Below are 13,171 nucleotides of genomic sequence, written 5' to 3' on the forward strand. Positions count from 1 at the left end.
CCCAGACATAGTTCATGGGCCAAGACTTGATACAATTAAGTGAATCTGCAACATGGACTTTCTGTAGATTTCAAGGTGGCTGCGGTCCCTTCAGATTGTGCAGGAAAATACCCTTTGAGGAGGGCAAGAACAGGTGGATTATTTATGAGTGGGGGACTTGGGTTTCACTTGCAGAAATGTCATACAATATGAATGAAAGCCTCTCGTTTTACAAGCCAGCATGCCGGCAGTCACCCAAAGCAGAAAAGCCGTTTGGAATTAAAAACTTAATAATGTGTACAAAGAGCAAAAATAAGATTTCTAGGCAGGACCATCAGAATGTTATAAATTCTCAGCACTGAGGCTCAAGTTTTCACCACGTAATAAATGAAGTTCTAAACCTCCTGTCTGAGTCCAGCAAACATTTGTCACAGGCTTGGAGTTTACTAGGGGAAGGGGAAGGGAAACTAGCATTGCACTGGATCATCTCACCTTACCTAGTCCGATTCTCCTGGAAACCCCAGGAGGTGGGCATTTTCATAACCATTTTACAAATGCTGAAACAGAGGCTCTGGAAGCTGGGGGAGTTGGCCAGGCCCCACAGATGGGCAGTGGCAGAGTCAGGATTCAAATCCAAGTCTGACTCCAAAACTCAAGGGGTAAGGGATGAACCCAGACCCTGAACAGGAGGAAACACATCCTGCTGTGAAGGAGACTGAGGCTGTATAGGTGGCCAAGGAATGACCCATCGCAGATGGCAGAGGTGGGAAGAAGGCTCCTCCAGGCGGAGGGAGTCTCAGGACCATAGCCCAAGGACAGAGTCAGGACAGGTGAAGGGAGTGGGAGTGGTCGGGTTTGGCTGGCCCAGTGCACACCCTGAAGGGGGAAGTGAGGACCCAGGACAGAAGGTGACTTGGAGCCATATCCCTGTGGGCCTTGGACTCCAGGACATGGCATCTCTGTGTGGGAAGTGAGGGGGTCCCTGGAGTGTTTAGAGCCAAGGAGGGTCCTGGTCAGATCTCTGAGGATCGGGTACCGCGGGGGGTGCAGGAGGCGAGAACGGAAGGAGCTGGCCGGGGAAGAGTGCAATAAATAGGCCTGATGGAGTGGTGCAGGAGTAAATAGAAATTTAGACTACAGGACTTAATCCTCCCTGTGAAAAATGATGGAAGAGACTTCCCCCACCCTTTTCTGAGAGCTCCTACTTTAGAAAACTTGTCGTTCTTTCTTCATCTCTTTGAAATATATGTTGATTCTTTTAAAAGCTATATAGGCCCTTTGCTGCTTTTCTGACCCAGGAACGGGTTTCTGAAGATCCTGGGAGCCATCTCTTTGGCATGCAAACACCCAAGGAAAATAGAAGCCTGTCTCCCAGTTCCTGTGGGAGGGTCGGAGCCTAACTTCCTGGTCTCCCGGCTCCAAGTTGCAAAACCACCTCCTGTCATAGAGATAGGAGAAATTCCACTTTTCTTTGTACGAAACAAATGAACAAACACAGAGGGTCACTCCGATGGCCAGGTGGATTTAGGGTGACCTATAAGTAATAAATAGTGCTGCCAAGTTCTCTTACGTGACAACAAATTATCGTTTATCCCAAGGACCTGTACGAATTGGGCTGTATCTCCTTGGCTAACAAGAAGTGAGATTCTTTTCTGTCTTTGCAAATCTCTTAGCGGATGGCCTGTGATGCACATCACATTCTGGTTTGATGCTCTTTCGATAATAAAATTGTTTTCTTTCTTGTCTACCTTAGTGAAGAGATTGTCTCGGTCGGGAGAAAATTTTGTTTTAGAGTGTATTTCCCAACCATAATGGGAAAAAGATTTTTTTAAACCCAACGAGGTCCTATTATAGACTATAGGGAACTATATTCAGTATCTTGTAATAAGCCATAATGCAAAGGAAAAAAATTAAAATCTACTTCCTCAAAAGTGGCTGTGTAGGGTGGCGCAGGGGGCTTGCAATAGACATGGAGCGGTCAGAGGCAGCAGGGCGGGGTATCGGCCAAGAGGGGGCGCAGTGGGGCAACTCAGATCTCCGGTGCTTCTTGGATGGAATCTTGGACAAATCACTTAACTTCTCATAAAAGGTGGGTGTGGGTAGTGAAAATAGTACCCATATCAAGAGCTGTTTAGGCATAAATTAGTGGCTGTAGGGTAGGCAGTGCACAGCGCTGGGCACACAGTGAATGCAGCGTTCAGGCGGTGCGTGACAGGCAGAAGCAACATGTAGTTCAGATCGCCTGCCTGGGCTGTGTCCAGCTCTGCCTCTTATGCGCCAAGATCTTAGGCACTTAACCCAGCTCCCTGCAAAATGAGATGAACAGCAGTCCCCTCCCTGCTGTTGCACGAGTCACTTAGCTCTCAAGCGCCTGGTGCTGTGCCTGGCACAGCAAGCCTGCAGGGACCTTAGCTGCCAGGAGCATCCTCGAGCAGAAGGATTAATTGATAGCCGACTGGGGCCAAGTGACCACCTGAAAAATCGTGTTGCCAGGCCTGCAAGGAGGAGGAAGCAGGTATTGTAGACCTTTCTTAGGGGAGCAGCCTAGAGGAAAGGTGCAGCCGGGACAGGTAAAGGGCATTTGAGCCCCAGGGCCTCTGCCTGGGGAAGTGTCTTCAGACTTTTTTTGGATAAATGACTAAGACTGTGGGCTTCGTTTGGAATGAACCATCTGTGTCTGAGGGAGAAGGACAGGAACGCGGCTTGCCCGTGCATCATCACCCCTGCGGGCTTCTCAGGGCTGGAGACCTGAGGAAAGGGGACAGATGGCCATGGAACTGCTGTAAGGACGTGGCCCTGCATCATTCGCAGCCTGGGTGAGGTTCCCCAAGGCTGACGGCGACCACAGGAAGGACACAGAGCTTGGCTGAGGGCAGGACACAGGGGTCCCCACTTCAGATGAAATGGCAGCCCCAGAGAGATGGTGGGGAGGGGGCGGGAGAAGGGTTGGGAGGGAGGTGGGAGGAGGCCAGGCTTCTGGAGACCGGCAGCTTTGCCCCTCAGCTGGAACCAGGGTCACAGTGCGGGATCTGCAGGAGTCCCCAAGGCTTCTCAGACAACCTGGAGGGCACCCCAAATCGGCTGGTTGGGATCCCCAGTTTGGCAGGCCTCTACCAGGTCCTGGTTAAATGTGAGAAAAGAGAAACAAACGTGCTTTTCTGTACTGGAAGCGGCAGATGGGATTCCCGCTTATCAGCTCTTCACAAGCAGGTTCTGGAAGGTGAGGGGAGAGCAGGAGACCCGGACCCTGAGGCTCACCTGCGGAACGCGAGAATCCAGAAAGAGGGAAGGAGGGCTGGCCAATGGAAGGAGAGAGAATGATGAATTCACCAAGAAAGGTGCTGAGTGGGCGCTAAATCGCAGAGTCCAGCTCTCCAGGTGACCAGGGCCCCTGACCAGGGCCTGCGCGTGCGCAGTGCACCTGCGGTGCCACCACCCTCCCCCCGCCCCCGCCCCCTCCAGCCCCGCCCCACCCTCCGCCCACAGGGCCCTGGGCACCGAGTCAGTGCGCCTGGGACCTCTAGGGTGAGCAGACTCTAGAAGCTTCAGCTCCCGCACACGCCCGCCTGTTGCATTTCACCCGACTCCAACTCAGTACGTGCAGCGGGGGGGGGAAGTGCCCTGTGTGCCCAGGACTTCCCCATTTTAGAACTGGAAGTCCTGACCTGGGCAAAGCGGATGGCTGGTCACCCGCAGGGCTGGTCTCCGGGCCCACACCGCTGCCAGACGGTGGCGGCGGGGCACGGTCTGCCCCCTGGACTTTTCTACCCTGCCCCTCACTGGTTTCCACTGCCTGTAGAGGACTGAGGGATATGATGGGGGGGGGGAGTGAAGGGAGGGGAGGAATGAAGTATGAGGTGTGAGGGGAGCGGAGGGGTGAGATGTGAGGGGAGTGGGAAACAGCACATTTAAGTGGCATAGCATGGCGTCCCTGTGTCAGGAACTTGACCTGGGCTCTCCCTTCACCCCCCAAGTAGATCTGTGAGGAGGCTGGTGGTAAAGGGTTCACCCAACCCTTCTCCTTTCTGTGTGAGAAACTGACTTGGGTTCCGTTGCGTCTGTAGCTCTACCACCTGGAAACCTCATCTGGGCAGAAGGTCGGTTGCATTACTAGGCGACAAGCACAACGGCAGCTCTGAGCTGTGTGTCTCATCTGGGCGCAGAGGTACACGAGTACGCACCTGGTGGGCCGCCAGAACTCGGAGGCCCCCTGTGGCTCTTGTGACTGGGCCTGTCCCTGGCAGGGAACCTTGGAAGCGATGCCTGGGACCGTCACAAGAAATGCCGACTCGTTGTTGGCTCCCTGCACCTGCCTGTATGAGCCTCACTCGCTTGCACCTGAACTGTCTCCTGGGGGTCAAAGAGACTGGCCCCTGGTCCCCTGTGGGCCGTATGGTCTCCTTGGAGGACGACCTCCACAGCGGTGTTTCAGATGCTGCCCCTCCTGCCAGTATCGGAGAGTCTTTGGGTCTAACTGTCTACTTGTGCCCAAAGAAGACCTCTTGTGAGGTGCTGTGTGGGAACTATCACCCACCATTCCACAGATGAAGAAATTAAGACTCTGAGTGGCAAGTACTTTGCCGGTGTCCACTGCAGGGGAGTGGCTGGTCTAGGAGTGGACCTGGATGGGTCTGACTTCAAAGCCACTGCCATTGGCATCCTGCTGTCCGAGTGGGAGAGCTGAGAAGACAGAAGCGCGGGGCAGTAGGGCATGAGGCCCACACTCCTGCAGCAGGGAGGGATGGACACTCTGTGCTGTGGGACTAGCTTCCCAGAGACCTTGCACACCTCCTGGACTTCTGCTACTAAGTTAGCAAAGCAAGGCTTCTCTGTGTTTCTCTAGCCCCAGAGAAAGCAGACGTGCTTTTCATTTTCAGTTGCTGCATGGTTCCACATTCCCACTGCTGCCTGGAGTTCTCAGATGCCTGCTTTTTTCAAGCAAAGACATCAGTTCATTTGCTTTTGGTTATCAGATGTGGGAAAGTCATGGGGGCTGCTGTGGTGGTGCTTTGGGTTTAGATTTCAAAAGAGAATGATCACTTCTCAGCTATCTTGGGTGTGTGTTTTCTTAGAGCCCCCTAATCCTTTGGTTTGGTTTGAGTATCCCTCTCCATCTGGTTGGGTGCCCCTTCTGTGCTGAGCTCCATGTGCTTCTCCATCCTTGGGTTTATCCTTCTGAGAACTTTCAGCTCCTCTGTTGGATTCCCTGCCCTCCTCGATTCCTTTGGTAGCCTGCATTTCAGTCATTTTAGTTTTCTCCAAAGGTTATTCTCACTAGAAATTATAGCATTGCTCTTGCAGCCCAACAAACACAGAGCAATGAATCTTTCCATCCTTGGGATCAACCCATCCTTGCCTTCAGCTGCTCCTTCCAACAAGATGCAGCTGTCCTTTGCTTCACATTCACTACCTTCCATTTCACTTGATCTACTTTGATTCCCAACGTCTTCCTTCCAAAAGTTTGGGAGGGATCAGTCATATGAGCAGGTGCCTTTTCCTGGAGATGCTCCCCCACCCACCTGCTCACCCTAGAATAACAACAGCAACAACGTCCGAAAGTAACTTCTCTTCTCCAGGATTTGCTCCTGGGCTTGACTTCCACCAGCTGGTGTCCTAGCCTCCTCGGCAGCCCCACCCAATCCATCGTTCTCCTGGGAGGCGTGGTGCAGAGGCAGGTCTCCTGGGATCAGGAACGGCTGAGGTTGTAAGAAAGTGGACCTGGTCTCAGACCACTGCGGAAGGAGCCTCATTTCCCGCGGGTGCTCCAGGGATCACTCCACAACCCAGCATTTCTTCCTGGCCAGCCCCTTGCAAATTACCACCCAGATGTGAGACAGCCCGAGTGTGGTCTAGGCGGGGATGCTGTCCACCTCTCAATCCTTGATCTACAATGGCCCAGGTGCAGTCAAGCTCTGGGACTTTCACCCTCAAGAGTGATGGAGGCTGTGGCTTCCCCCTTGTAAATCTGAGGTCCTGGGGTCCACCGTCCACAGCGGGCGAGGCTCCAGTCCTCTCTCTCTGGCCAACAGCTGCTGAATTCAGCTGCACACAGATCTGGAGGGTTTTGTTGACTGGGGCTTGACTTTGGGTTCAGATCACAGGGACATTTGCAAGTCACTCTGGCTGATAGACTCCAGGATTCACACGGCACAGTTCATGGAGACATATGTACACAGTCAGTGTCTAGCCGGGCACACACACCACAGCTAGGGGAGGCATGCTGTGCAGGGACAAGGATGCAGTCTGTCCCCAGACAGTGCAGTGGCTCTCCAATCAATCCATTTCTAGTAATTGCACTTAGTTTCCTGGTATTCAGGTCTCTGCCCCTCGGGCTCTTGAAGGTGCCACAGTGGGGACTTGGATGTGGCCCTGAGCTTGACAAATTCCCCATCATCCTTGCAGAGCTCCTACAGCTTGGCCCAGCCAGGACCCAGCCATAGATCCTAAATGCCTCCCGTTCAAGCTGTCGTGTGGTATCTGTGAATTCTGGTTTCAGTTTCTGGGCTTGGAATAGCTTGTTTTGCTGTTGAATTTTGGTTTGAGTGGGGTTGGGTTTGCCATAGGACTCAGTTTATTCCATAAGCTCTTTTTCTATCCTGGAAAATTAAAAAATAATTTGACATGACACAAGAACCAAGGGGGAGAATCTGCCCTCACCTGTTCCCAACACTGTCCTGAACTCTCCAGCTGAGCCCACTGAGGGACCTTCCCCGACAATCCAGGGAGCGAGGAAATAGGGCTCAGATGGCCTGTCTCCCAGCACCCACCCCCAACCCACTATGGCAACCCCCACTCCCAGTCTGATCAGACCTGGGATCATTCCTTTATTTGCTGCACAAGCACGGAATGAGCATCAACCATGTGCCAAGCGCTGTCCTAGGACCAGGGCACAGAGGATCCAAGGAAGAGCCCACAAGGACATCAGGCAGGGACAAGTGTCAGAGCTCAGCCTGGGGGTCCAGGCGGCTAGTAGGCTGTGGGCATCCTCAGAATTCACAGGGCCCTCACCTGGGCTGAATTCAGCAGCAGAATTCTAGACTCTAGGGGCCCTGGCAGACCCCAGTCCATGGTGGGCACTCAGAACAGGGAGAATGGGGGAGGCCTGGGTGCCAAAGAAGGAACTCAGGACAAGACACGCAGGGTCCAATGATCCAGAGAAGGACCAGCTGCCGGGATGGCATCAAAACCAGGCCTGGGGTCCAGGGCAGGTGGTGGGGGAGAGGCAAGGAGCGTGGGCTCTTTACACAGGCTTCCTGGGCATTTTGTACGCGGGTCATGGACTTGCCCATCAGCCTGCTACTCCTGCAGACCCCTGATCCCAGAAGCCCACCCTGGTCTGGACCCTACGGTGAATTTACTGTCCCACAGGCAATAGAGAGCACCCAAAACCAAAGCCAAAATAGAAAGAACCTTTGGGAAAAGCCACAACCGCCTTCTCAAGATAAAATACAACAGGGGGACAACCAGGTCCCCGTCGTCCAATCTTATTCACAGAGAGCTCCCTGATCTTCCTCTCAGGGGTGGAACTCGCCAGTGACCCCCGGATGCCCCGGGGCCAGTGAGCCTGACCAGGAGCAATCTACCACAAGGCCACCTTCCATAGCACCTAAAGGAATGTTACAGTCAGAGCTGGGAGGAAATCTCCTTTTTAGAAAAATCATTTTTATCAGTGAAAATGAAAGGATACCAACCCGAGTTCCTGGCTCACTGACGTCATCAAGGCCACAGAATGAATGCTAGTGAGAAAAACAAAAAAAGGAACAAAAACTATAAAATAAGACCAAAAGAAAATGAGGGGGAAAAAAAGAAAAGAAAAAAAGATGTAAGATATGTAGTATGGAACTCAATGACAGCATTTCACAAGAACTACACCACTGGGGTTGGGTTTGGAAAGAGAAACAGGAAGTCAGTGGGCTTTAGGAGCGGATTTCACCTGAGAAACCCATATTGTGGGATGTGTCACCCAGGGTGGGTTGTCCCTACACAGTCCCCGAATATCTGGCTAATTTAGACAGGGGAGATGTACACCATGGACCAGGGCTTTTTGGTGCAGAGGTGTGACTTTCTTGAAGAACCCGGCAGGACAGAATATATAGAGGAAGACCTCTCCAATAGTCATAGTTGATGGTCCCACCAAAGACTAGGCATGACATGCGTACAAGGATCAAGGAAGATTCCACCCAGGCCACAGGTCATCCAGTCCGACCTGCGGACTGGCCCCTGTACCATCCCTGCCAGGGCCCACTCTCCCAAGAGATTCCACTGTTTAAAATCTTTTGTGCCATTTGATTAGTCTACTTTAAAAAGAAAAAATCTGCAGAAAAAAAATGGCTTTAAGGGAATGAAAAATTATACAGGTCAGTTTGAGAGTAGAGTTTTTTCCCTTAGTTTATTTATTACTTGCTTTATTCAAAAAGAATTGCTGGTGATTAGGTGAAACATGTCTGAACATTATCCAGGGCTTTTGAAAAGAATTCATTATTTTTTTCCAAATCAAGGTAATAGCTCCCCTAAATTGTTATTGAAAAAATGAAAATCCAAACAGACAGCCACCAAATTTTAAACAAAATTTAGAATCATTGGAAGTTAGAGCTAGAAGGGGCATTTAGAATCACCTAGCTCTTCATATTCTACATGAGGAAACTGAGGCCCGGGGTAGGGGAGGTCCTTGCCAGGACCAGCCTGTGGAGTATGGCAGGGACAGAGTTCCTGACCACTGACCATGGTGGCTGGAGTTATTTTTCGACCAGCCCAGCCCAGTAGTGCCCGCGGGGAAATCCTTGAAGTATCCTTGAGATCCCCCCAGCTCCTCAAAATAACCTTGGAAGCTGGGGAGGGGGGTTGGCATGCAGCAGATGGGGGCTCTAGGAATCTGCTTAAACCGAATTTCCATGGGATTTCCATGGCGCCAACAGGAGAACTGGCCCAAATCCTCCAGCCATGAGCCTCTGCCGCCCCGCTGCTGGTTGTGCCCCAGGGCTCCAGGTGCAGATGGGAAGATGCCAGGAAGGTGAATTAACCTGTGTAATAGCTGACTCCCAGGAGAGAAAGCTGGTGTACCATCTGAAGAGCTGGTCTGTCTCTTTGGGCCATTGTATTTGATTCCCTCTAGACAGAGTGGGCTGTCATCCCATTTGTAGATAGCCCTGAATCTGCTCTCTGGTGGCTTTCGTGACTTTGGCCTCACTCTGTCCATGGAATGAGACGGCTTCCTCTCTCCAAAGGCCAGCCTTAGATACCTGAAGCCCAGAAATGCCCTTTCTCCATCTGCTTCCCCGGGGTGACGGCACATCACCCTTCAAGCTTCCTGAGGCACATTGTCCCCAGAGGACCACCCCAATGGGGTCAGAGCCCTTCACCTGTTCCCACATGTGAGCATACCTCTGCGATATAAAATGTGCAGTTTTAGGTTTTCTCTCTACTCATCTATTACTCATTCTGCAAACATTTGATGATGCCCTATTCTGTGGCAAGAACTGTCTTGGATAAAGAGATGAATAAGAGCTAGTGGATGGACAGGAAGTGGTAAGTGCCCTGACAAAGATGCCGCATGTGTGGACTCATTTGTCCATCTGGACCAACAACGTGTGGCGGGGGCACTGGTGTGACATCCCTGGAGACCCCGGGTATCCCTCTCCAGCTGTGGGATCATGGACAAGTGTCTGAATCTTTCTCAGGCTCAGAGTTCTCACCCTTAAAATGGTGATAGCCGTAGAGAGACAATGGGGCTGGGTGTCAGCCATACTTCCTGCTGGAGGGAGGAGACTTCTAAGAATGCTCACTGGTTTTTGGCATATATATCGTTCAAGGTGAATGAGTCCAATGTCTGTGGCTGGTTTACGGCTCACAGATGTCAGAGGGGTTCACCTGAAGGTCTTTGGTGGAAAAAAAAATAGACACCCTCCTCCTCCCTCACACAAAGTTGATCCCAGACTGTACTTTTTTTTTTTTTTTTTTTGCGGTACGTGGGCCTCTCACTGTTGTGGCCTCTCCCGTTGTGGAGCACAGGCTCCGGACGCGCAGGCTCAGCGGCCATGGCTCACGGGCCCAGCCGCTCAGCGGCATGTGGGATCTTCCCGGACCGGGGCACGAACCCGTCCCCTGCATCGGCAGGCAGACTCTCAACCACTGCGCCACCAGGGAAGCCCCCGGACTGCGCTTTCCTTCCCTAGAAAAGTACTTGATGGGGCTACCTATTTCTTGGACTGCCAGTTTGGGGAACATGGGCAGAAAAGGGAGGGCTGGAGACAGAGCCCATTCCTTGGGTTTCATGAAACTGACAGGAGAAGAGAATATTCCATGTGAACGACTCATGGAGAGAAGCCCACGGCATGGTGTGAGCTCACACCACTCACCTTTTCCTCCAGCTCTTTCAGATGTCGCTTCTGGACCTCCAGTTTATCCTCCAATTCTCGGATTCTCTGCAACACATTAAGTTCTGTATCAGAAAAAGTAAAATTTCCAGGTTCAAACCTTACTCTTCGTTGTTTATCGTGGTGTGGCGTATAAGCAGTGACACATACAAATAATAAGTGGGCAGCTCAGCTAGCTTTTATACGTGTGCAGGCCTGTCTCTCCACCCCCTGAATCAAGACTGAGGGCTTCTCCAGCACCCAGGAGGCTCCCTCAGGCCCCCATGGGACTCTATTCTGACCTCTGTCACTAAAAGTTGATTTTGCCTGTTCTTGAAATGCATCGTAATGGAATTATACAGCGTGTACTCTTTTAAAAACATAAACATCAAGATTGACCAAGACACGGAGGTGCCTTGGGCAGGTTAATAAAGACCATGGATTTGAAGTAGCACCAAATGACTTGTCCAAGATTTATTTAGCTGGAGCCTCAGAGCTGGTGCAGAGATGAGTGCCAGTGGTAGGCATGGCTGTAGCATCCACTCAGATTCTTAGAAGCCCACGTAGTGCTAGGTTTTAGGATGACAAACTGTCCCCATTTGCCTGGGACTTTCCTGGTTTTAGCACTGAAAGTCCAGAGTCCTGAGAAACTCATCAGTCCCGGGGAAACAGGGACAGTTGGTCACCTACCTGGCTCTGCGCCTGCCGAATGCCCCTAGGGGTGCACACCAAGCCTCGGCGGTTTATCAATCTGTTCCTTCCAGTTCCACACAGCATCCCACCCAGGGGGTCTGGCAAGTACAACCTTTTCCAGATTGTCATGTGTCCAGTAGCACTTCAACACCCCTCAAGGGCTGATACCCCTGGACAGCTGCTTAGCTGGCTACAGCCTTGCCAGTCCTGAATGTACATGGAGACCTCACTCCTCTGGAGAACGCTGTCGGGCTGAAGGGCGGCGACTCAGGTCAGCCCGAATTAAGAAGGCGGACCCATCATCAGTCCGGAGAAGCCTTCTGTCCAGGTTCTCAAACTCAGATCAGCATCACCTGGAGGCCCTGCGGATCCCAGGAGCCCTTCCCCAGAGTTTCTGACTCAGCAGTTCAGGGTGGGACCTGAGAAGCTGTATTCCCCACAGGTCCCCAGGTGATGCGGTTGCTGCTGGTCGGGGGACCCCACTCTGAGAACCACCACCGTGGGCACATTCACCCACTCGGCAAATATGGCTCAATATGCCCGGGGCCTCGAGTCTGTGGTCCCATCAGGTTCAGACAATGGTATTACACAAATACATAGATGGTGCCCTGGATGAATACAGATGTCATGGAGAAAGTCGAGCAGGGGTAAGGAAGGAATGGGGTGCTATTTCATATGGATGCTCAGGGAAGATCACACTTGAGCAGAAGTGAGGGGTGTAAGGAGTTGAAGTGTGGGCTGGGGGGTCCAGAGGAAACACAAAACCCAGCCCACTGTGGTTTTCCAGACACCAAAGAGGGAAGGGAACTCCAGGCAGAAGGAATGCTGTGTGTGTGTGCAGGGAGCTGGGAGTGCAGGGGGGGCAGAGCTCAGAGGGTCTGGAATGTCCCGATGAAGAACTTGCAGATTTGGGGGTGTCATGGAGAACTCATGAAGGATTTCAAGTAAGGAAATAATGAGATTTTGATTCTGGAAAGATCACACTGGCAGCAAAACAGAAGATGGATTGGCACGGAAGAGAGATGAAAAATACTTCTGCTCTCAGATATGTGACCTTGGGCAAGTAGTTCAGCCTCTCTGGCCTTGGTTTCCTTCTCTGTGAATTGGGGGTAATAGTGCTGCCCACATCTGAGGATCTAGCAAGTGAATCTGTGCAAAGTACTTACAGCAAAGTCGGCAGAGACTACGTGCTCTATAAAGGACGAGAAGCCCAGTACGTTTCTAATTCTCTCCCACCTGAGGGAGACCGTGACCGCCCTCCAGAGACCCGCTTGCAAGGCGGGCAGGCAGAGAGCATCTGCGAATGAGCACAGAGCTCGGCTAGACCCTTGCTGGGATCCCGGGCCCCAAATTTACCAGAGGGTGGACTTTGGAGAGTCATGTAATCAAATAATCTCTCTGTGTGGAACGCCTCTTCTGTAATAACTGCACAGTGACCCTGTAACCCTGGGGGTGAAATGGGGACCTGGGGGAAAGTGCCTTGCAAATCACAATGCCACGTGCAGGGAGGACAATGCTTTACAGCTTTCGAAGGATTCGCAAAAATCTCCCAGGAACAACTTCTGGGCTTTAAAAATCAGCCTGAGTCCACTTGTGTCATTTTTTTTAGATTCCAAATATAAGTGATATCATATGGTATTTGTTTTTCTCTGACTGACTTAGTATGACAATCTCTAGGTCCATCCATGTTGCTGCAAATGGCATTATTGCATTCTTTTTTATGGCTGAGTAATATTCCATTGTACATATGTACCACATCTTCTTTATCCATTCATCAGTGGATGGACATTTAGGTTGCTTCCATGTCTTGGCTATTGTAAACAGTGCTTCTATGAATAGACACTGGGGTGCATGTATCTTTTCAAAGTATGGTTTTCTCTGGATATATGCCCAGGAGTGGGATTGCTGGATCATATGGTAGCTCTATTTTTAGTTTTTTTGAGGAACCTCCATACAGTTCTCCATAGTGGCTGTACAATTTACATTCCCACTAACAGTGCAGGAGGGCTCCCTTTTCTCCACACCCTCTCCAGCATTTATTGTTTGTAGACTTTTTAATGATGGCCATTCTGACCATTGTGAGGTGACACCTCATTGTAGTTTTGATTTGCATTTCTCTAATAATTAGTGATGTTAAGCATCTTTGC

The 13,171-nt window shown here is 51.3% G+C and overlaps 1 protein-coding gene across 1 annotated transcript in view; it reads right to left on the reverse strand.

Moving 5' to 3' along the window:
• Nucleotides 1–7,666: 7,666 nt before the first annotated feature.
• JAKMIP1 (janus kinase and microtubule interacting protein 1) overlaps nucleotides 7,667–13,171 on the reverse strand; it is a 128,596-nt gene continuing 123,091 nt past the window's right edge. Inside the window, exons 20-21 of the mRNA XM_029235365.1 lie at nucleotides 10,335–10,400; nucleotides 7,667–7,746 (exon numbers count right to left, since the gene is read on the reverse strand). Of these exons, the coding sequence (XP_029091198.1) occupies nucleotides 7,696–7,746; nucleotides 10,335–10,400 (117 nt within the window). The 3' untranslated portion in view covers nucleotides 7,667–7,695. The remainder of the gene's footprint in view (nucleotides 7,747–10,334; nucleotides 10,401–13,171) is intronic.

This window comes from Monodon monoceros, unplaced genomic scaffold, assembly GCF_005190385.1.
Source record: "Monodon monoceros isolate NGI ecotype Baffin Bay Population unplaced genomic scaffold, NGI_Narwhal_1 Super_Scaffold_20, whole genome shotgun sequence".
Classification (NCBI taxonomy): domain Eukaryota; kingdom Metazoa; phylum Chordata; class Mammalia; order Artiodactyla; family Monodontidae; genus Monodon; species Monodon monoceros.